We start from the raw sequence: 20,137 nt of genomic DNA on the forward strand, positions 1-20,137 counted from the left end.
GGTAATGATATTTTTAGGACGTGGTGGCTTTATGATTTCATCTGAGGTGCAGAGGAGACCAGGCCTGTTCCTGGGCTGCCCTCTGCCCCAAGTTGGGATTCTTGTGCATTGCTGTTGGGAGGTGGTTGGGACTGGTGGGTGGAAAGTTCTGTAGGGATGTGCCGCCTGCGGAACCTGAGTGGTAAGGTCCTCTAGTGTGTCCAGGGTGACTTTGGAAGGAAACAAAGTATTGAGGGAGGTAGGGCTAATGCAAGTTTTGTAAGAACATAAACGTTTTAATGCAGTGAAAGGTTTTTTTTTTTTTTTTAACTTATAAAAATAGGGACGCCTGGCTGGCTCAGTCAGAAGAGCATATGAGTCTTCATCTCAGGGTCATGAGTTCGAGCCCCGCATTGGGTGTAGAGGTCACTTAAATAAATAAAACTTAAAAAAAATTTTTTTAAAAAGATGTGTGTATATAATTTTATATACAACATATAAAGTTATATTTAATGCATATCACATAAAATATAAAGTATATGTATAGAATAAGCATATATAACTTTATAAGGAAAGGGGCTTTAAAGCCATGGGATAGATATAGAGGCTACTCACATGCCCATCTGTGATGAAAGGTCTGCCCCTAATTAAAGTGAATCACAAATGACACGTGACCTATCCAACTGAACCCGAGGTTATTGTTGTTCTTAATTTTATGATAACTCCTTTACCAAGCGGTTTGTCTAACAGAGTGATTATTGCCATCTTTACTATAAGAAACATTCTCTTTTGGGGACCATTCAAAAGGCCAATTTTCTCCTTATCTGTTAGAAAGCACAGAAAGCTTTCTGCATAATGACTAGCTTGCTAAGTATTACGGTGAAAGGGTGACTGTCCCCCCACCCCACCCAACTCCCACCCCTTACCTCCAGAGCATCCTTTAGGAACTCACAGGAACTCTGCACTGAGGAAATGCACCCACCTGAAAGACGAGAAGGAACTGCTGTTTGCTCTACTCCCCATAGCCTTGGGCCATATCAGTGTGTGGACACACAAGGGCACAGGCTGGCACAGGTGGCCTTGATATGCCACAGACTTTCTATCTGGCCTTTGATGAGCCCGTGCCATTTCACACCTAGCATAATAGTGATTCCACAAAAATACTTTCTGCCGGGTTCACTGGAATGGGAATTTTTTTTAAGTTTATTTTTATTTATTTTGAGAGAGAAACAGAGTACAAGCAGGGGAGGGGCAGAGAGAGACAGGGAGAGAGAGAGTCCCAAGCAGGCTCTGCACTGTCAGCACAGAGCCTGATGTGGGGCTCAAACTCGTGAACCGTGACATCATCATGACCTGAGCCTAAATCAAGAGTCAGATGCTCAACTGACTGAGCCACTTAGGTGCCTGGAGTGGGAATTGATAAAAAGATGACAAATTTCATACAAAGTCTGAGAGCAGCTAATGATCAAGAGAAGAGCAGTAATGAGTTTATTTCGACGTCCCTGAGGAGGAAAGCTTGTGCGTCTAGGAGACCAGCACGTTCAGCTTGCTTCAGAACACCTGAGTACAGATACTTGTGTGCTTGTCCCTTCAGGAGCTCATGACCTGGGGTTGGGGGTCCTCAGCATCCACTGGGGACTCAGCCCCTTGGCTCGCTCCTCTGGGACCCAAGGCTCTCCTGCTCTTTGAGGGAGGGAGTCATCCCTAATGTGTTACCACTTAGGCCACCAGCAGCAAACTCCATCAGCCCCTTCTCTCGTGCTCCCACACGTCCTAAGCTGGTTATGCTGTTGAAAATGCTATCATCAGGCCTTTGCTTGCCTACAGCATTCTTACCTCACACAGAACCTGGGGCCCCGCCCAGGGCTAGTTCATAATCAGTGGTTGCTGCAGATAAGCTCCATGTCCAGAGCCCTTCCACTCAGCCTGAACACTTACTAAGCAGCTGCCTTGGACTACATTTACCCCATCCACTGGAGGCTACCCGTGAGTAACACAGTAATATGTGGCTCCTGCCTTTGGGGAGCACGAGATGCACACTGTGACACAGACATGTCACACAGACACGGCCGGTGCTCTCAAATCCCTTGTGATCAGTGTCGTCACCGAGGCAGGTGGGGGAATCTTCCTGGGATGAAGCACAGCACTCTGCAGTGGTGACGAAGAGGGAAACCTCGGAGGGGCCGACACTGGCTGGAAGACTCGTTAGGAACCTACAGCCAGACTTGGTGCACCCTGGAGCTAAGGCAGGGCCCGCGAGGGTGGAGAGGGATAAGAGAGGTCGTTTAGCAGAAGTCCAGGCAGTGGCCTTGATGCCGTGCCATTTGGGAACAGCAGATATAGCAGGAGTTGCCAGGTTTGGAGAAGTGGGGCTGAGTTCAGTTGGCCAGATTGAGTCTGAGGTGCCTTTGGGACACCCAGGCAGAAAAGGCAAATTAGTGGCCAGAAGAACAAGGCTAGAGTCCACAAGGCCTTGAAAGACTCATCTGTGGGTCATCTGTGCATAATGGCAGTTGACTCCTCCAGAAGTGTGTGCCAAGTGGAAGAGCTGAGGACAGACCCCAAGAAGCACCATCCAGAAGATATGGAGGGACTGAACAGTGACAGGCTGAGCCCACCCAGGGGGTCAGAGAAGCATTTGAAGGAGCAAATCCCATCAGGTGCTGTGGATGTGTCCCCTACAGTGAGGACTGAACACTGCCCCCTGGAACTGGCTGCCAGCAGGTCACTGGTGGCCATGATGAGAAGGGATACAAGGAGAAAGGAGCGATAGAAGCAGAAACTCAGGAACCCAGAAGTGTGAATGGGTGTTGAGGCCACGGGGTAAGGAAGTACAGACTTCTCAAGATGTTTGGTGGAAAAGAAAAAGGAAAGATTAGAATGTTGCTGGGGCAAACTTTTCAACATTGATCTTTAATAACGAAAATGTTTCACATGCTTTTATTCACTGTCCTTTTTCAACTAATTCCCAAACGATGAAGCTAAACTATTCCCTGGGAACCTGGCACAGAGAAAGGACACACACACACACACACACACACACGCACACAATGTTTCCACAGCTCCCTGTCCTGGCTGCATGCTCACACTGTATGGGCCCCAGAAACTGTAAGCATCTCAGGGCAAGGATTCTATTGTATTTGTTTCTAGGTCCCTGATGCTTCACAGTGCTTAGCTCCTGGTTGGGCCCAGCTGGAGTGTGGTGAATGAAAGGTGGCAGGGGAGTAGATTTAAGTAGGTGCAGGAGTGCTGTCTACTGTGCAAGAGGTCCAGGTCTGCTCACACTGGGGGAAGGATGGGACCATGGTCAGTGTGTAAGTGTCGAGACACTGGCTGCCCAAGTTCTGTCTTCCAGACGATTTGCCCCTTGCTGCTGTCACGTGCCCTGAGAAAGGTTTCAAACCAGTCTTCCTCTAAGACCTAAGAAAGCCAGATGAGGGGTTGGCAAGTAGCTTCCTGTCCTGTGCATGGGCCCTGAGCTGTGCCACCAGAGCTGACTGCTGGCATTGGTGGGCCGGCCTTCGTGGAGGCCTCTGCCTCGAGCTCCCTCTGCCATGAGCTCCTCGGCTAGGCACATTAGCGAACAGACAGCTTCATTTTGCCTCTTTGTGTTTATAATGTAGGAGTATATTTATGGTCTGAAGGATCAGTAGAGACTTGGGTTGGTTCCCTATTTTTGTCAACATGGAGAATTAATTCCCACAGCTAGTTGGAGGACACTGGATTGGGTCCCACTTGGGCCATTTTCTAGCTTCCTTCTCAACTTGGGCACTCAGTGTTGAGTTCTGGAATTGATTTCTGAAGAGTCAGATATGTAACCCTACAAAGGCTGGCATAAGGGGCATTGTTAACTTGTTAGCCGAGTGTTTTCTTTGAGACAGTGGCTTCAAGTCTATGGGGGAAGACAAAACAAAAAAAAACTCTGCATGATTCCTGATAAGTTATATTTGACAGAAAGTGTCCATCATTATTCATTAGGTTTATGGCTTCCTTTTTGGTGTGGTTGTCTCCAGTGGAGTAAGGTAAGATTTGAACTTGGGGCAAGTGTATGTTTCCTGTTCCAAAGAGTTCAGCTATTAGCATAATCAAAATCCCCTTCCTCCATCACTGAGTAACTACAGAAGCCTTTTTGCATGTGACAAGAGCCAAGTGAGGGTTGTTTGGTGGCAGTTGACACAATGTCATGAGCATGCATTTGCTCACCTCTGTGTTAGCTGTCACGTGGGATGGCATGGCAGGGATGCATGTGATCTCCCAAATAGGCCAGCCAGCTCTGCCTACTCAGCTCCCACTCAGTGAGGAAGCTTCATCCCTTCTCTCTCCTTCTGCTTCCCCCCTCCCCCCCCCCCACCCCAGTCAGGGGCTGGACAGGATCAGGAGCCGCCACATCCCAGGTGCCAGTTAGGCAGTTGGCAGGAAGTGAAGGACCTAGAGGCAGGGATCCCCCCCACCCCAGTTGGCACATAGTTGGATCAGGAAAGGCCATAGGTGCTCTCCTGGCATGGGTCAGCTAGCTTGCCTCATATGCCCTGCCCTGATAGATCACCAAGTCCAAAATCGAGCGACCAGTCACGTGACTCCATCTAGACTCTGGAAAAGACTGGTCCAGTCTGGGCAGCAGGAAAACTGGGAATGACTCCTGCCTCAGGTTTGCTGGCGTAGGCAGCAAGCTAGTCTTCCCCACGCCATGTCTGCCAGGTTTAGAAGGAAGGCCGTAGACTCTCAAGCTCTCCTCTTTAAAAGAAAAATGGACGCTCTCCTCTAAAACAGGCTGGACAGTGGCCCTGGCCAGGACTGAAACAATTCTGATGGCTACTTAGCATTTCACTTTACTCAATGGCCCTGGGTGCCAACTAGGCTAAGTTTCTGCTTCCAACCTCCTGAGCAAAGCAGGTTCCCGCCAATGGTGGGGCTGGGCTATTGGTGTTTTGCTGCCCTGAACTGAAACGTGCCTATTCAAGACTGCCGCCCTCCAGTTTCCTTTTTCTAATCAATTGATAGGAAGTCCAATGTGCTATCGATTGATCGGAAAGTCTGGGTGTAGAGGTGATCGTGTTCCATGGGCTTGTGTTCCTGGACACCATCAAGCAGTTTTTCTTAGAGGAACCCAGGAATGGACTGGTACTCATGCTTCAGGCTTTTGAAATGATGTCTTTGCCATTCTGTGCTCTCAGAAGAGTAAATACTTCATTAGTAATCAGGGCCTTGATTGTCAGTGTCCTTCCTGGGTCCCAAGGAGACGTCTGTTGCAAAAGCACTTGGGCAGCACTGGGGCAGAGGGCCGGACTGCTCTCCATGCCAAAAATGATTCCCAGGCCCTGACACCCAGCCACAAGCGTCAGAGCCTGTCCTGTGCCTCTGTGAGGATCTGGCACGTAGATAAATGTCGACCAGAATCAGCACTCACTCTTTTTCCTAATAAATAACCACCAGTATATCAAACTGTATGTGCAGAATGCCCCAATTTTATTATACAACATATAAAATCATTTATATTATGTACAATTTTAGTTGATCCTTAAACAACATGGGGCACTGACTCCTCCCCTGTGCAGCTGAAAATCCATGTGTAACTTCTGACTCCCCCAAAACTGAACTACTAATAGCCTACTGTTGACTGGAAGCCTTACTGAAGATATATTGTACGCTATATATGTTATATTCTGTATTCCTATAATAAAGTCAGCTACAGAATAGAAAATGCTAAGAAAATCATCAGTAAATTCTCAACACTGTACTGTATTTATCGGAACAATCCGCATGTAAGTGGACACACACAGTTCAAACTCATGTTGTTCAAGAGTCAACTGTATTGTATACACATATATTGTACATATTTCTCTCCAGAATGAAACTTCAACAACATGTCACTCCCTTGCTCAAAACTTCCCCTGAAGTCTCTTCTCATTTAGAAAAACTCCCAGCTTCCTTGCCTCCATGCTCAGGCCCCAGTAGAAACCTCATTCCTCACTCTCTCCTCTCCCCATCCTGTTCTACCTCCTTGCTATTCCTCACATACCCTGGCATGCCCCCACCTCAGAGTCTCTGCCTTCACCATGCCCTCTGCATGGGGCACGCTTTCCCAGGGTCCTCATGCCCACATTCATTTGGGTTCCCAGTCCAACATCACCCCCTCAGACAGCATCCCTTCACAGCCACCCTGGCCTGCACCCTAGCGCAGTATGTTCATCTCAGGGTGGGTTGTAAACTCCCCAAGGGAACCACAAAGACTCTTCCCCCCATAACCTCTTGCCTAGGACAGTGCCCAGTTCATCACAGCACTCGACACATACCTACTAACAAAGAAGCACATGACATGGGAACCTGACCCTGACCTGCAGCTTTACAGATATTAACATCCTTACAACCACCCATTGAGGCAGATGTTATCTTTATTTTATACACAGAAATAGGCACAGGGAGGTTAAGTTGTTTACCCAAGGTCATACAGTAGTGTCAGAATTTGAACCCCAGCATCTGTCCTAGAGTCTGTATTCTTTGAAGTTTTACTTGTTTTGAGAGAGAGGGAGAGAGCCAGCAGGGGAGGGGCAGAGAGAGAGAGAGAGAGAGAGAATCCCTAGCAGTCTCTGCATCGTTAGGGCAGAGCCCAAGGTGGGGCTCAATCCCAAACACCGTGAGATCATGATCTGAGTGAGATCAGACACTTAACAGACTGAGCCATCCAGGCACCCTCCTAGAGTCTGTATTCTTAACCACTGCCCTGTGGTGCCTGTGTCGTGGGCTGAGGGTGTGAACGAGCAGGTCCCTTCATCCTACACAGGACAGGAAGTTACCACATGACCCAGCTTTATTATACAGCTTCTAAAGTGTGTGCATGTAAAATATATAAATGCTTTTTATAGAAATTCACTGAGGAAGCCAGGGAAGGAAATGTACAAAATCGTTTTAGTGATCACCTCTAGATGGTGGGATTTTCAGGTGATGTATATTTTCCTCACTATGCATATCCGTATTTTGCCAAGTTTTCTACCGGGCTAATAATAGAATGATAAAATGGCTGCATTTCCAAAGACTGTTGGGATGAAGGGGCCAGCAGCTGTGAGTCCCGCCTAGGAATAGCTCCGGGCAGGGGGAGGGAGACGTCAAGGTGGGCCACCCCCAGTGCTGTCCCTAACCAAAGTCTTCTCCCTCTGGCCGTCCAGGACATCATCGAAGGGGGCAACCTGCGCATCCCGCTCCAGGAGCTGCACCAGATGATCCTGACTCCCATCAAGGCCTACAGCTCCCCAAGCACCACCCCCGAGGCTTGCCGCCGGGAGCCCCAGGCCCCCCACCCACCCTCACTGATGGGCCCTGAGGGCCAGACCCCTGACTGCAAAGACAGTGCCGCAGCCACTGGTGCCACAGCCACCGCCTCCGCTGGGGCCAGCGGTGGGCTCCAGCCACACCAGCTGAGTAGCTGTGATGGGGAGCTGGCCGTCGCCCCCCTGCCGGAGGGGGATCTCCCTGGGCAGTTCACACGTGTCATGGGGAAAGGTAGAGCCTGATTCTCCCACCTCCGCCATTGTTCTCTCAACACCACTAATCAGAGCTCCTGGTTCCTGAGGAGCTTCTCCAGGGTGCTGGATAAACTGTCAGGGTAGATGCCATTAGCCCATTTACAGATGAGGAGAGTGAGGCTCAAAGGTTGTCATTTGGGACTGAACTCCAATCTCTCTGACCCCCAGAGGCCTCTTCCTTAACCCTGTCTCCTTTTCTCTTCCACTCCCTCAATGCCGGGTCCTCCTAGCAAAGTGAGTGCTCATTGGGCCTCTGGGCCTGCGGGCGGAAGGAAGTCAGCCCTTCCCTTACTTAATACAGACTACTCTTTGAAGGCACCATAGCCATGCTGTGTGCCTGTCTGGAGGGCAGACTGAATTCTCATGTGATTCTTTGGGTAGGAGCTTTCTTTCTACCTCCCCCGTGCGTGGCACAGTGACTACGTGATTATCTTTGAAAGGTCCAGTGCTAGAATAATTTGCGCTTACACGGGGTGTCCCACAAGAAAGTGTGATTATTTTAAAAACGCAGTGAATGCCAGTACTTTTCCTTTGGGAAGAAGAAACAATTTTTCTTCTTTATTGTCCAATATTTCAGATCATTTTATTTTATTTTTTTAATTTTTTTTAACATTTATTTATTTTTGAGACAGAGAGAGACAGAGCATGAACAGGGGAGGGTCAGAGAAAGAGGGAGACACAGAATCTGAAACAGGCTCCAGGCTCTGAGCTGTCAGCACAGAGCCCGACGCGGGGCTCGAACCCACGGACCGTGAGATCATGACCTGAGCCGAAGTCGGATGCTTAACCGACTGAGCCACCCAGGCGCCCCCCAGATCATTTTAAAGAAACCAAGTTTTTACCAAAAGAAATGGACACCTGAGTCTTAGAGGTGCAGTGAGAAACTTCCCATGTGCCCACATCCTAAAAAAAAAAAAAAAGACTTACTTCCATAGGAATCTGGTTCAGAGGAGACTTGTATCATCCCTTTGAGCTGAGATGGCCAGGGTGGGTCCCTGGTCTCCTCCCACTCACCTCCTAGCTCTCTCTACCTCCCAACCTCCCACCCCCGATGGGGGCTCTTCACAGTGTGGGATTAGAACAGATGACCCCCTGGGTAAAGATACATGTGAGAGTGGATACCTGAGTGTAACCCCTGATGGGCTCGGAGACCCGAACTTCTCTGGCATGGCTACTTGTTACAGTTTAGCTACTTTCAAATAAATTATAAATCCATGCTCAACATAAAAAATCAAAACTAAACAAAATGATGGAAAGTGAAAAATAACCTGTCCCCCAAGCCCTGCCATCTTCCTCTGCAGAGGTGACTGCTATAAACAGGTTTAGAATATCCCTTCAGGAACTTTGTACTAATCATATACAAGCACATGAGAATCCTTTTCACACACAAACAGGTGTTGTTTATACATTTTTCTGCAGCTAGTTTTTCCTATATTATATACTTTTAATATTTCTATCCATACGGTATCACCACCCTATTCTTTTTTAAACGTTGCATACTGTTCCGCTATATGCAAAAAGTATAATTTAACAGGACCCCAGTTAATGGACACTGAGGTGGTTTTCAAGTTTTTGTTATTACAAACAATGCTGTACTGAAAATCTATGTGCAAAGACATGATATAAGTGGGATTCTGTGACACACTGGTTATTCAGGATTAGGAAGAGAAAGGAATCATTATGCCCAGGTTTCAAGCTTGGTCTACTTGAGTGCAAGGCATTTTCACTTCTGACATCTTTTGTCCAACCACCTCTACCGCAGCCTTCTAAACACCCCCGTCAAAATCAGAGCATCACCGCCTCTAGGATGAGATTAGAATGGGCTATGATATCGGGGTCATGAGAATCCCAGTGGGGGTGTGCACTCTCCTTGCTGACTGACTCTGCTCGGTCTTATTGCTTCAGTTTCTTGAGTGTGTAGGTGAACTTGTGTGTGTATAAAGGTGTGTTACCACTTTGAGAAAATAACCCTCCAATGACGGAGTAGCGGGCTCCTGCCCATGTGTGTGCCCACACACCTCATGTCCTAAAAGATGTGCCAGACTCATTCCTCCAAATGAGGCGCACAGTTCATTCATCAAATTATGAAGACTGCTTTCTGAGAACGTTGATGGTCTTTGATGCCTTTGAACTCTCTTCTCCAAAGGAGCCTCTTTCAAAGATAGAGCTCAGGACACGGCTGCATTCTTCTCCCAGAGTGTCTCAGGCTGGATTGCAGAAGGCTTAATATAGAATGGTATGCCTGGAATTAAGCGAAGGGGCTTCTCAAAGCGAGGGCTCCTGTGGTGACCAAGCCTTTGACTTCAGTGGAATGAGGAGCCTCCTGGCCTTTTTTGTGAACCTTACGTAAAGCCACAGGCACACATACCTCTCAAAATATTGGTCCTGAAAGGAAATCAGAGACAGATCTCCGGGGTTAGAATGGGTTTGCATGTTTCTAATTCATCTTTTCTATTTTTTTTTTAATTCACAGTGTGCACACAGCTCTTGGTCTCCAGACCTGATGAGGAAAATATAAGTTCCTATTTACAGCTCATAGACAAGTGTCTAATTCATGAGGTGAGTAGTAATGGATTTCACAAAACTGTTTTTCTCATTGCTTAGAAATGGTTCTCAGAGTTTCTGTGATGTGATCACTTGGGTCTCCCAACAACTTGTTTTTGAAGGGTAGACAGGCATTAATCATAGCCTGGGCAGAACCCAGCTATGGTGGCTTCAAACCTAAGCACAGCCTGTATGTGACTTTGGTGTCGAGATTCATCTAGACTGAGCTCTGATGTAAGGGTGAATGCCTGAGAGAAACTTCTGGCTCTGGAAGAATCCCTGAGTGACCGAGCCTGAGGTGGTTAACACTCAACCCTGCCACCTAGTTTTGGCGTTTTCAAGTCCTTTTAAAATTTTGTGTTGAAACATTTCGTCTTTTGGCTCAGGGAAAATTGAGGGAGGGTGAGAGAGTGTGCAAAAAAAAAAAAAAAATCATGTGTTTGTGTGTGGTCTGATTTGTGATTTTTATAGGAATTGTGTTGAGCCACATGTCCTTTTGAAGGAGGACTGAGGCCGGCTGGAGGTGTTCCCATTAGACTCAGTGCAAGTGCAATCTTCCTGATGGAGCAGACCGGGTCCTGGACACTGCTGGGCCGGAGCAGCCGCCTGCCCTGGCAGCTGCCCTGAGGCCCATGTGGGGACAGGGGATTGTGTCTCGGACCCAAGACTCCAGTAGCTTCTTGGGAGCACCCCCTCAAAGAGTCATAGACACAAGAGTCACAGTGTAGGCTTTGGAAAAACTTAGCACTGAGGTCTTTCTTTGGGACTTTAACGTTAGAATAAGGTGGCAAAGGCCCCCAAGTCTCCTCACCTTTGCCAGGTTAGCAGCCAGAGCCCCAGAAGTGCAGTGGGCCCCAGTGAAGGGAGACACCTGGCACAGAGGTTTGTCCCCCTTACCCACTGCCCCACTCACACTGCCCTCACCCTGCCAGCTGCCACACAGGCCCATCTGTCAAAGGCCAGTTCCCTGGGCCCCCACCCTTCTGTAGTCTGACTCCCCCCCGCCCGTCACGTACAGGTTATGGTCTCCTTCTGGGTTTCCTTCCCAGCCACTGACCCACAGTGTCCCCTAAACTCTCCTTTTTGCTATTTCCTCTCTCAGCAGAGCAAATTCTTGTGTCCCTCTCCACAGTCCCCAACTGACTCTTTGCTATGTGCAATCCTGTCACCCTACTTGTTTTGGCCAGCAAAAAGCAACAGGAAGAAAAGAAGGCAAGAACGTGTTGAAGAATTTTAGAACTCATTCATTCCACAGATCCTTATTAAGCACCCAGACCCCATCCCTGACTATGTAGCTTATGGTATGAGGGTAGCAGGGGAGACAAAAGGAAACCAGGTCATCACATACATGAGGATAAGGCTGTCCTGGCATCCTATGGAGCCCAGATGAGGAGCGGGGCCACCAAATCCAGAACCGGAAATGGCTTTTCCTCAGAGGAACTGTCCCCAAGCTAGGTCTGAAAGGCAAACTGGGGTCTTGGTGGTAAAGACTCACCTACGTAGGTGGGAGCGCTCCAGGCAGAAAGAACAGCATTTGGAGAGCTCTGTGTCTTACTGGGGGGGGGGGGGGGGGAGTATGTTTGGAGTGAGTTTGGGGGGGACTGATAAGGGGAGGATTTAAATTTATATAAAGGAACTAGAACCTTGCATCCTCTGCCATGCCCACACTCACACCAAACCTTCAGGATACTTGTAACCAAGTTACAAGTTACTTTCCATCTTGCCTCAAGTCTGCTGAGCCCGCAAGACAAAATAATGAGCCCTCCAGCTGCCTCCGTTGGACAGTGCACAAGCTTCCTAATTGGTCTCCACCAGCCCCAAAGCTGTGGCCTGATGCTTCTCACTTTCGTGCCACTGTGCATGCCCTCCTTGCGCAGCCTGGCTCTCTTTTCCATTTCCTTAGAATATTTAGAAAATGCCTAGTTTTTTTTTCTCCCTGCCTGCCCAAGTGATTAAATGCAAAGATGGCACCATGTGGACTCATCTGCTGGCAAGAGGCCTCGACTGCAGTAGAGGGACCTGTGGCTGGTGGGAGTCACAGGCAGAAAGGGGGTTATGCTATGTCTGCTTGCCTGAATTCATGTCCGGATGGAGAGGACTGTACTCTGCTTTGGAAGGGAAAATGCTGTGCAAGACCTTTTATTATTATTTTAGTTCAAGAAAGAGGAAACGTGTCTGAATAATTTTCCACAGGCTTCGGTTATTCTGTTGGGCAGAACACCTCCTCCCTGTGAGGCCCTGTCAAAGCACGCAGTCTCCATCCTGGCTGAGGTTTATACCTGGGCTCCACGAAACAGGACTCCCTTTCACAGCCCGAATGTGCTATTCCTTACCTGACTGGACAGGATGTTGACCGAACCTAGACATTTTCCTTCCTCCCAGGGACAAAGGGACCAACTCCCTAGAGTAACAGAAGGGAGGACAGGAAAGTTCTGAATTTCACTTCTGAGACTACTTTGCTGCATTATAATCCCTGGCTTCTTGCCTCCTCACCATCTCCAGGAGGTTCTGCAGAGAGGAGTTCTTGCCCCTTTTATGAGCATTTTTTTAATCCCACAAAAGCTGTGGGGCACACCCTAGCCATCTTCTTCCATACAGACTCATTGGTTTGTCCCTGATCGTGACACAGGACTCGGAAGTGGCTGACTGGCTATGTCAATCTGTACTGTGGAGGTTCCTTCCCCTCCAGTCCCTGAGGAAGCTGCTACCAGCCCAACCCAGAGCTGCCAGTGGAATGGCTGAGGTCATGTGTCAGCCATCCCAGTTGACAGTGGAGCTCCCATGATAGAGTGCTACTTTGCAGACACACACACACACAGAGACCAGCTTCTGGAAATCGCTCATTGCCAGCCATGACCCAGCTCCTCTCTGTGCCTCCCAGCTGCAGCCTCCAGGACTGAGAAGTGGCCACCACACTCACTCAGCATGGCTAAGGGGCTTGATTCTATCTGCAACCCAGAACTAAATGAGCCTGGTGCCAGTGTTGAATGAATGAGCTGACCTCTCTGGGGCCGGGGGGTGGGATATAAACATTTCCACCTTCTTGGAAATGTCCTTGGAAGCACTTTGAATGCATGTCTATAAAGTAAGCCATTTCCTCCTTTGTCACTTGGAAACTCAGGCCAGCTGTCCTTCAGGCTGGCCCTAGACCAGCTCGGTATTACAGTTTTGACAACTTGAAATCATTTGTTGGGGGCTGAAGGTGATTGCTAAATACCATATGTGACAAACATTCATACACCACCACCAAAGGGCTGGTTTGCACAACCAAAAAAACCCTGGCTAGAGTATCTATGAGCAGCAGTTATTGAACCATTACTAACAGTCAGGTATGTTCTAAGTATTCTAATTGCATTTCATGTGTTGTCTCATTTAATCCTTACGTCTTTTTGAGGGAGATATTATTATCCACGGTTTTTAGAAGGAACCGAGTCTCAGGTAAAGGAACTCACATAAGGGTATGCAGGATTCAAACCCTGTCCGTATCCATCCAGAGCCTTCCTCCAACCAACTGGGCTGGACTCTCCTCCCCAAGTCATCTTGATCAGTGCACCTGCATCCTGTGTTCTCAAACTTTGGCAGAATAAGCCAGTCAAAAGGAGAATCTATCCATCCCTTTATTAGTCTAGCAGCGATGCTTGCCTTTCAAGTTTTCAGACATTCATGTATAGGTGGACACTCACCAAGCATTACCAACAAATGAGAAGGGACCACAGAGTAGAACCATGTCCTTACCTTGTAACCATGAGACCATCCTACCATGTACCTTAAGCAGTGTCTGCACCTCTTTAATGAGGCATGGAATCTCTGGGTTGGGTAGACCTCCTTTAGTGGATATCCTTAAATGTGTCTGGCTAAGGTCATCCAGCAGGAAGGGGTTTGCAAGTCAATAATTTTTTCGCAATATAGCTAACATCTTTTTGCTTTTTTGTTCACATAGCTCCCCTGTGTTTAGGTCCTTAAAGATTAAATGTCATCTGGAGAAAATTAAGCTGTCATTTTTTTTTCTCTGTTTAAGGAATCAGTTTCCTTTATGGAAAGTAGTCATATAGTCTGTTACTCTAAGTAATAGTTTATTGCTACTTAAAGGATTTTCTGTCTTATTGACAAAAGTACATGGGTATGTTATCTCCATCATTGTTACTGCTAATCAATCAAAGCTGATGGGTCTCCCACAGGGTGTGGGCCACCGTTCTAGTCTCCCGCCAGGGGATTTCTATATTGCACGCAGGGTCCTCAAACCATCTAGAATGCCAAATGTCCGTGTTCCATCTGCAGCAGAATTACCAGGGCACTTGTTGCAAACATCACCTGGACTCCTCTCCAGATCTCTTATATCAGGCTCTAGGTATGTGGGAAAGGGTCTAGGTCTTCTTGAGGGATTCTAATATAACACAGATTTGAGTGTCTCTGCCTTAGGGACTCATAACCCCTATAAAGTCTTTCCCTGGACTTCAGCATACACAAAAGAAGGCATAATACAGATGTCAATGTGTTATGAAGCAGGCAAAACACCCCCTCAATGCCAATTTTACTAAAAAGGATTTGAGAAGGCATCAGATCTACCGATTTTCCTAAACTTTAGGCAAAATTTAGGTCAGGATTGGTGCACTGGGGTTTTGTAGGGCACAGGATCCTTTAACTAGAGATTTCTCAGCAAAGCCCCATGCCCTATAAAACTGCCAGTGCACCTATCCTGATGTATAGTATAGTATAGTATAACATAGCAGAGACTATTCTTCCATTTTCTGAAACCCTGAAGACCACTCCAGGGTGACCACACACCATCAAGCAGATTGATTTTTGAAGTGGTTTAGCATTTCCATTGATTATGAACACATAGGGGGCCTGCAAAAGCCAGAGTATTCAACAGTCCATTTTGCAATTCATTCTTGGTTAATCTGTAGAGTCCAGAGTAGAGTCAGGAGGAAGGGGAAAGTGAGTATGGATCTGCCAGAAATGCAACCAAAAACAAGGGTTGTCAAAAGCTTAATGCATGTACTTTACCAGGCACCTCCAATGACAAATAACTTGCATTGTTGGTACAGGTGGCTCCCAAGTGAAACTGACTGCCATTTGGATCAAGTAGGGAGCAGGTGAAGAAAAGGCAACTGCCAGAGACTCCGATGTTCCCCCTATTAATTGCATGTTTCTCCCTCTAATGCCAGGCTGCGCCACCCATTAAAAAGTCCTGTTTGTTTTTACAGGCATTTACAGAGACTCAGAAAAAAAGATTGTTGTCATGGAAACAGCAGGTGCAGAAGCTCTTTCGGTCTTTCCCTCGGAAAACCCTTCTAGACATATCAGGATATCGACAGCAAAGAAAGTATGTTGGGATTTTGTTCTTCTTAATGCACGGTGGTTCCCTGGTGTTTCACTGCCTGCCTGGGTTCCTGGGCAGGACTATGGCAGGCATCATCATTCCTTGTCCACAAGGATGCCCTGTGGGGAATTGGAGATCCCTTAAACAGACGGGGTTGGGAAAAGGCTATGGAGAGAAAGCATGCCCAGAAAAAGAACTGAACATGATCTTTTGTAACTCAGTTTACATGATCAAAATGACAGTATTAGTCCAGAGGGGACGGGTATGATTTAATGAATGCCCACAAAACAACTGGTGGTTGATCCACAAGAGGGGGCCCTGAAAGGACAAAAATGGGTTCTATTAGCACCTTACAAGGTAGTGTCATTTTTTCTTCCTTCTAGCTGCAGACTAGCTAATTATAGTTGGTGGCAGGGTGAAGAGCCCAGTGCTGGTCTATTTTGGTCTGAGCTGCAATCTAAGAGTGGAGCAGTACCACTCTTGATTTTTCATAGTGCTTCAGCTTCTTGGATGCAGTTAAAAATAAGCCTCATTGTACTTTAGAACCCATTACCTTAATCTGGTTTTAAATTAAAGAACCCAATTGCATATTAAAGGTGAATTACAGTGACAATCCAGGGGAAGAATCAAGGGGGGTGTGGGGTAAAGCCTTCAACAATGACAGGGAGTTGGGGGAAGACAAAAGACTGATGTACAAACATCCTGAAAAATCAACTTTCTATTGTACATTTTTAAACATGAGCAGATAATTTTTTCACTTGTACCTAAAAAGTTCTGAATTCATTTCTTCGTGTATATAGAGAAGCTCTGTGTTGTTAAAAAATTTTGGCATTTATTTGCATAAGTGTGCCTTAAAACATCACTATTTCACATTATTTAAGGGAGATAAGGATAGTTGGGATTTATGAAAACCTTTCATTAAAGATTAATGTAAAAATTGAAGTGTTATCATATTCTAGCATATATAACACCGTTATTTATTAAACAAACATTTAGTACTATGTGCCAAGTGGTATCTAAGCATTTTAGGAATATTAATACATATAATCCTTGCAACAACCATATGAGGTAGAGTTGCTATTATTAACTTCAATTTACAGAGGAGTCTGTAGGCAGTGATATCCAGGATTTGGACCAGGCAAGCCAGCACCAGCTGCAGAGTCAGTGCTCTTAACCATTGTACATGCCACATGCCAGGCAGCTCTCACAGACTCCAGCTGATGTGTAGAAAAAACAGTCAGGAAGAGCAGCCCTCTTTATGGCAGCTCCCTGTCTCCAAGCTCTCTGGGGTTGCCCTTCCTGGTGGGATGGACTGGACCACCTGTGCACCCTGAGGATTGCCAGGGGCCCAGGTAAAAGGCAAGGTCTGCTCATAGGCCTCCCATCTCAGGGACTACCCCCTTCCCAGGCTTGCTCTCCTTATAAGGGCAACAGTGCATCTCTCTCAAGTGAGAGGATGAGGTTCCAGACCCTCTTGCCAACACCAAGCCCTCAGGAAACAAGTTCCAAGGAGAAGAAGGACTTTAGAGGATAAAGATAAAGATAGAGATTTTAAGCTATTTGCTTCTCTCAAGACTGTCATCCCCTGCCTCTGTCTGCTCTGCTTTGTCCTTGGTCCATATGAGAGTTCCCATTAAACCTGACCTCTCCAGAGTGTTATTAACTAACGTTTGTCTTGGGCTACCCAAGGTTTGCCATATTGGAATCTTGATGGACCTGTTTTTATTGATAAGAATAAATTCAGTCATCAATTGTGGATGTTCAATTGGAAGTTGCTAAGGCTCTAGAAAATAATTTGTTCTCATTTATATTACCCCTTTTTATGCTATTAATGAGACCTTTTTATCCTATTAATTTGCTTTGAAGACCTGTTCCTCCCATAGTACAAAGGTAACTGCAGCCCAGCCCCTGCATGAATTATCACAAATCCCCAATTAGTTTGTTCTTATTAATGTTATTTTCTCAGTCTTTTCACGCATTTCAACGTAATGAAATCAGATGGTCAGATTTAGGAAAGCAGAGGTGGGCAGAGTAAAAGAATAAGGAATGAGTGGTGTCTGGGTGGCTCAGTCGGTTAAAGCATCCAACTTCAGCTTAGGTCATGATCTCGCGGTCCATGAGTTCAAGCCCTGTGTTGGGCTCTGTGCTGACAACTCAGAGCCTAGAGCCTGCTTCAGATTCTGTGTCTCCCTCTCTCTGCTCCTCCCCTGCTCACACTCTCTCTCTCTCAAAAATAAGTAAAAATTTTAAAAAATATGTTAAAAAAAAAAAAGGATGAGGAATGAAAACTTACTTGTGTCACTTGGTTCTCTCCCCAGAGAGAATGATTATGTCATTAAGCCTAGTGGTCTTAAGTAACCTAAGCACTGACTCTGGTTGCCAGAAGTGGCAACCCTCAACAACCCTGGCTTTGTAATAACCAACTAAGTATGTCACAGTAGGGCCCCACAGACATTAGAAAGGTAGCCTATCCAAATACTGCCCCCTCATCTATCCTGACCCCAAAATGTTCTGGGGTCTACCTGCTGCATACAGCCCAACTCATGCATCCTAACTTTAGGAGTCCCTAGAGCCCTCCTGTCTTCAGTGACCAAGTGTCCCATAGCAGCATCCTCTGCCCACATTGCTCAAGAATATAGTCTTGCCCTTCCTGGAAGCACAAATCATTTTAGCATCACTCACTGACTACTGTATTTTGCATATGAAATAGCTTTTTAAAAATCCAACCGAAAAGGAAAATGAGCAAAAAAGCTATCTGCACTAAATAAGGAGAAGTCTTAGAATACTGAATCATCTACCAGGTGGCCAATATTCCAACTCTAAAAACCAAAGGACTAGTCTTCTTAGTTAAAAAAAAAAACAAAATCACTTGATCCTTGTTTCCACTTGTCATGGATCTCAGACTGTCCTTCTCAAAAGAGGTCTCCTAGATCACGTGAAATTACTTTTATCCCCTCCTGGCCCAAATTTCTTCTTTCAAACCAAAAAATTTTAATGCTAGTAAAAGAAGGAGGTGGGAAAAGATGAGCTAGATACGTAGAACCCATGAGTGTCCTTCTTACCACACATAGATGAGCCTCTGACAGAAATCAGGAATCCTTTCCTTGGCCACAAAAACCTGGAAGTGGAAAGACACAAGTCCAGAAACCAGTTGCAGCCAGCTCACCCATGGAATTCTCTTCCGCACCCCCTTTCCCCCTTGGAAATTTAGGCATTCTGGGAAGAAGAGAAAACATTCTCTGAGATTAACAGTGCTGATGGCTTAGATGCCCCTCTCCACCCCCCACAACCCTTTCTCAGGAAATGACTGTTTTACAGCACCCCTGCCCCCAATCATCTTCAACTGGTTAAACTACGTCAGCCCTGTCTCCTGGAGTCTCCTCACAGGTTTGGTACAGACCTCCCCTGTGTGGCTGGGAAAGCAAGTCTGTTCCATCTTGTGGCTGTTGGAGGTAAAGCACTGTGAGTTAAATACCAGTGAATGACTAAAGCTGACTCTTCTTGGAAGGAATGTGCTGGTTCCTGAAACCCTACTGGCTGCTGTGTACCCTCCCAGAACCTGAGGCATTGTTGGAGAGGATGAGTTCTTGGGCGCTGAGGTCACTGGAGCAATGGGAGTACAGCATCCGAGTGCAATGCCAGGGGTCCCTGGCAGCCTGCGTAGGTCCATGTGGGAAAGCACGCAAACTCCCGATCTTTCTGCAGGAAGGGTCTGTGGAGTGGGGAGCTGTCAGCATCCTAGGTCTGGAGCACTTGCAAACATCATCATCTCTGTTCCCCTTCCCTACTCTCAACATGGGAGTCAGAGCCCCAGATGTGGGGTCAGCTTTTCCACAGGGAGAAGAAGCATCATGATGACAGAGATTCATTCGTTCATTCAACGTGCACTTGCTGTACCAGGAGCTGACTCAGGCATGGGACATGCAGGACTGATGAGGACAGACACCATGTTTTCTCTCTTGGAGCTTACATCTTAGTGGGGCTCACTGGCTACTCCCTCCAAGTGTGCCATACAGACAGACATCAGAAAGACTGTGGTGTGACGGAAGGAGCACTGATCCTGGCTCGGCTGCTTTTGTGCTATGTGGCTTCTTGATGGGCAAGTGAGCGCTCAGGGCCCTGGAATCCAGCACGGAAGAAAGCTGAAGAGCACCCTGGTTAACTTCCTAGGCACATATTGCAGCGCTGTCGCCTGCTGTCTGTGTGACCTCTGCAAAATTGTTAAGCTCCCTGTTTTATTTCTCCAGCTGTAACAGAGGATAGAGCACCTACTTCGTAGGGTTGTCATGAGAACTGAAGAATTAACGTGATAGTCCCAGGATGGTGCACATGATAGTCACTCTCGGATGTCTCTTAGCTGTCACTTTAATCATAGCCCTTTCCTGGCACAGAACCACCCCCTGCCCCTAGATAGACCTCACGACTGTCAAAATGTAGGCAGGTTCCAAGGAGGCATCCCACTGGCAACCTGGGTTTGGGAAGGGCTAAGGGTGACTGACAGTCTCCCCATTCTTCTCTGTTCCCTCTCACAGTCGCGGCTTTGGGCAGTCCAACTCCCTCCCGACACCCAGCTCTGTAGGCGGTGGTATGGGCAGACGGAACCCACGCCAGTACCAGATCCCCTCCCGGAACGTCCCTTCTGCCCGCCTTGGCCTCTTGGGTACCAGTGGATTTGTCAGCTCCACCCAGCGCAACACCACAGCCAACCCCGCCATCATGAAACAAGGAAGACAGGTTTGTTCTGCCCCAAGAAGAAGGGTGGGCAGCCAGG

At 47.1% G+C, this 20,137-nt stretch overlaps 2 protein-coding genes across 7 annotated transcripts in view; one reads left to right on the forward strand and one right to left on the reverse strand.

The window, feature by feature from the left end:
• SAMD4A (sterile alpha motif domain containing 4A) overlaps positions 1–20,137 on the forward strand; it is a 214,006-nt gene that overhangs the window by 174,305 nt on the left and 19,564 nt on the right. For 4 of the 5 annotated variants that reach the window (XM_027065747.2, XM_027065750.2, XM_027065748.2 and 1 more), the window contains 4 exons: positions 7,143–7,476; positions 9,973–10,058; positions 15,251–15,369; positions 19,899–20,100. In XM_027065747.2, coding sequence (XP_026921548.1) covers positions 7,143–7,476; positions 9,973–10,058; positions 15,251–15,369; positions 19,899–20,100 — 741 coding nt within the window. Of the gene's footprint in view, positions 1–917; positions 1,966–7,142; positions 7,477–9,972; positions 10,059–15,250; positions 15,370–19,898; positions 20,101–20,137 lie in introns of those variants that run through there. The other variant, XM_015082548.3, reaches the window with a different exon arrangement.
• GCH1 (GTP cyclohydrolase 1) overlaps positions 1–20,137 on the reverse strand; it is a 140,633-nt gene that overhangs the window by 10,297 nt on the left and 110,199 nt on the right. Inside the window, exon 5 of one of the 2 annotated variants that reach the window (XM_053224472.1) lies at positions 8,003–9,884. The exons of the other annotated variant lie outside the window; for it this stretch is intronic. Coding sequence (XP_053080447.1) covers positions 9,765–9,884 — 120 coding nt within the window. The 3' untranslated portion in view covers positions 8,003–9,764. Of the gene's footprint in view, positions 1–8,002; positions 9,885–20,137 lie in introns of those variants that run through there. 2 annotated transcript variants of the gene reach the window in all.

The sequence above is a fragment of the Acinonyx jubatus genome, chromosome B3 (assembly GCF_027475565.1).
Source record: "Acinonyx jubatus isolate Ajub_Pintada_27869175 chromosome B3, VMU_Ajub_asm_v1.0, whole genome shotgun sequence".
In the NCBI taxonomy this organism is placed as follows: domain Eukaryota; kingdom Metazoa; phylum Chordata; class Mammalia; order Carnivora; family Felidae; genus Acinonyx; species Acinonyx jubatus.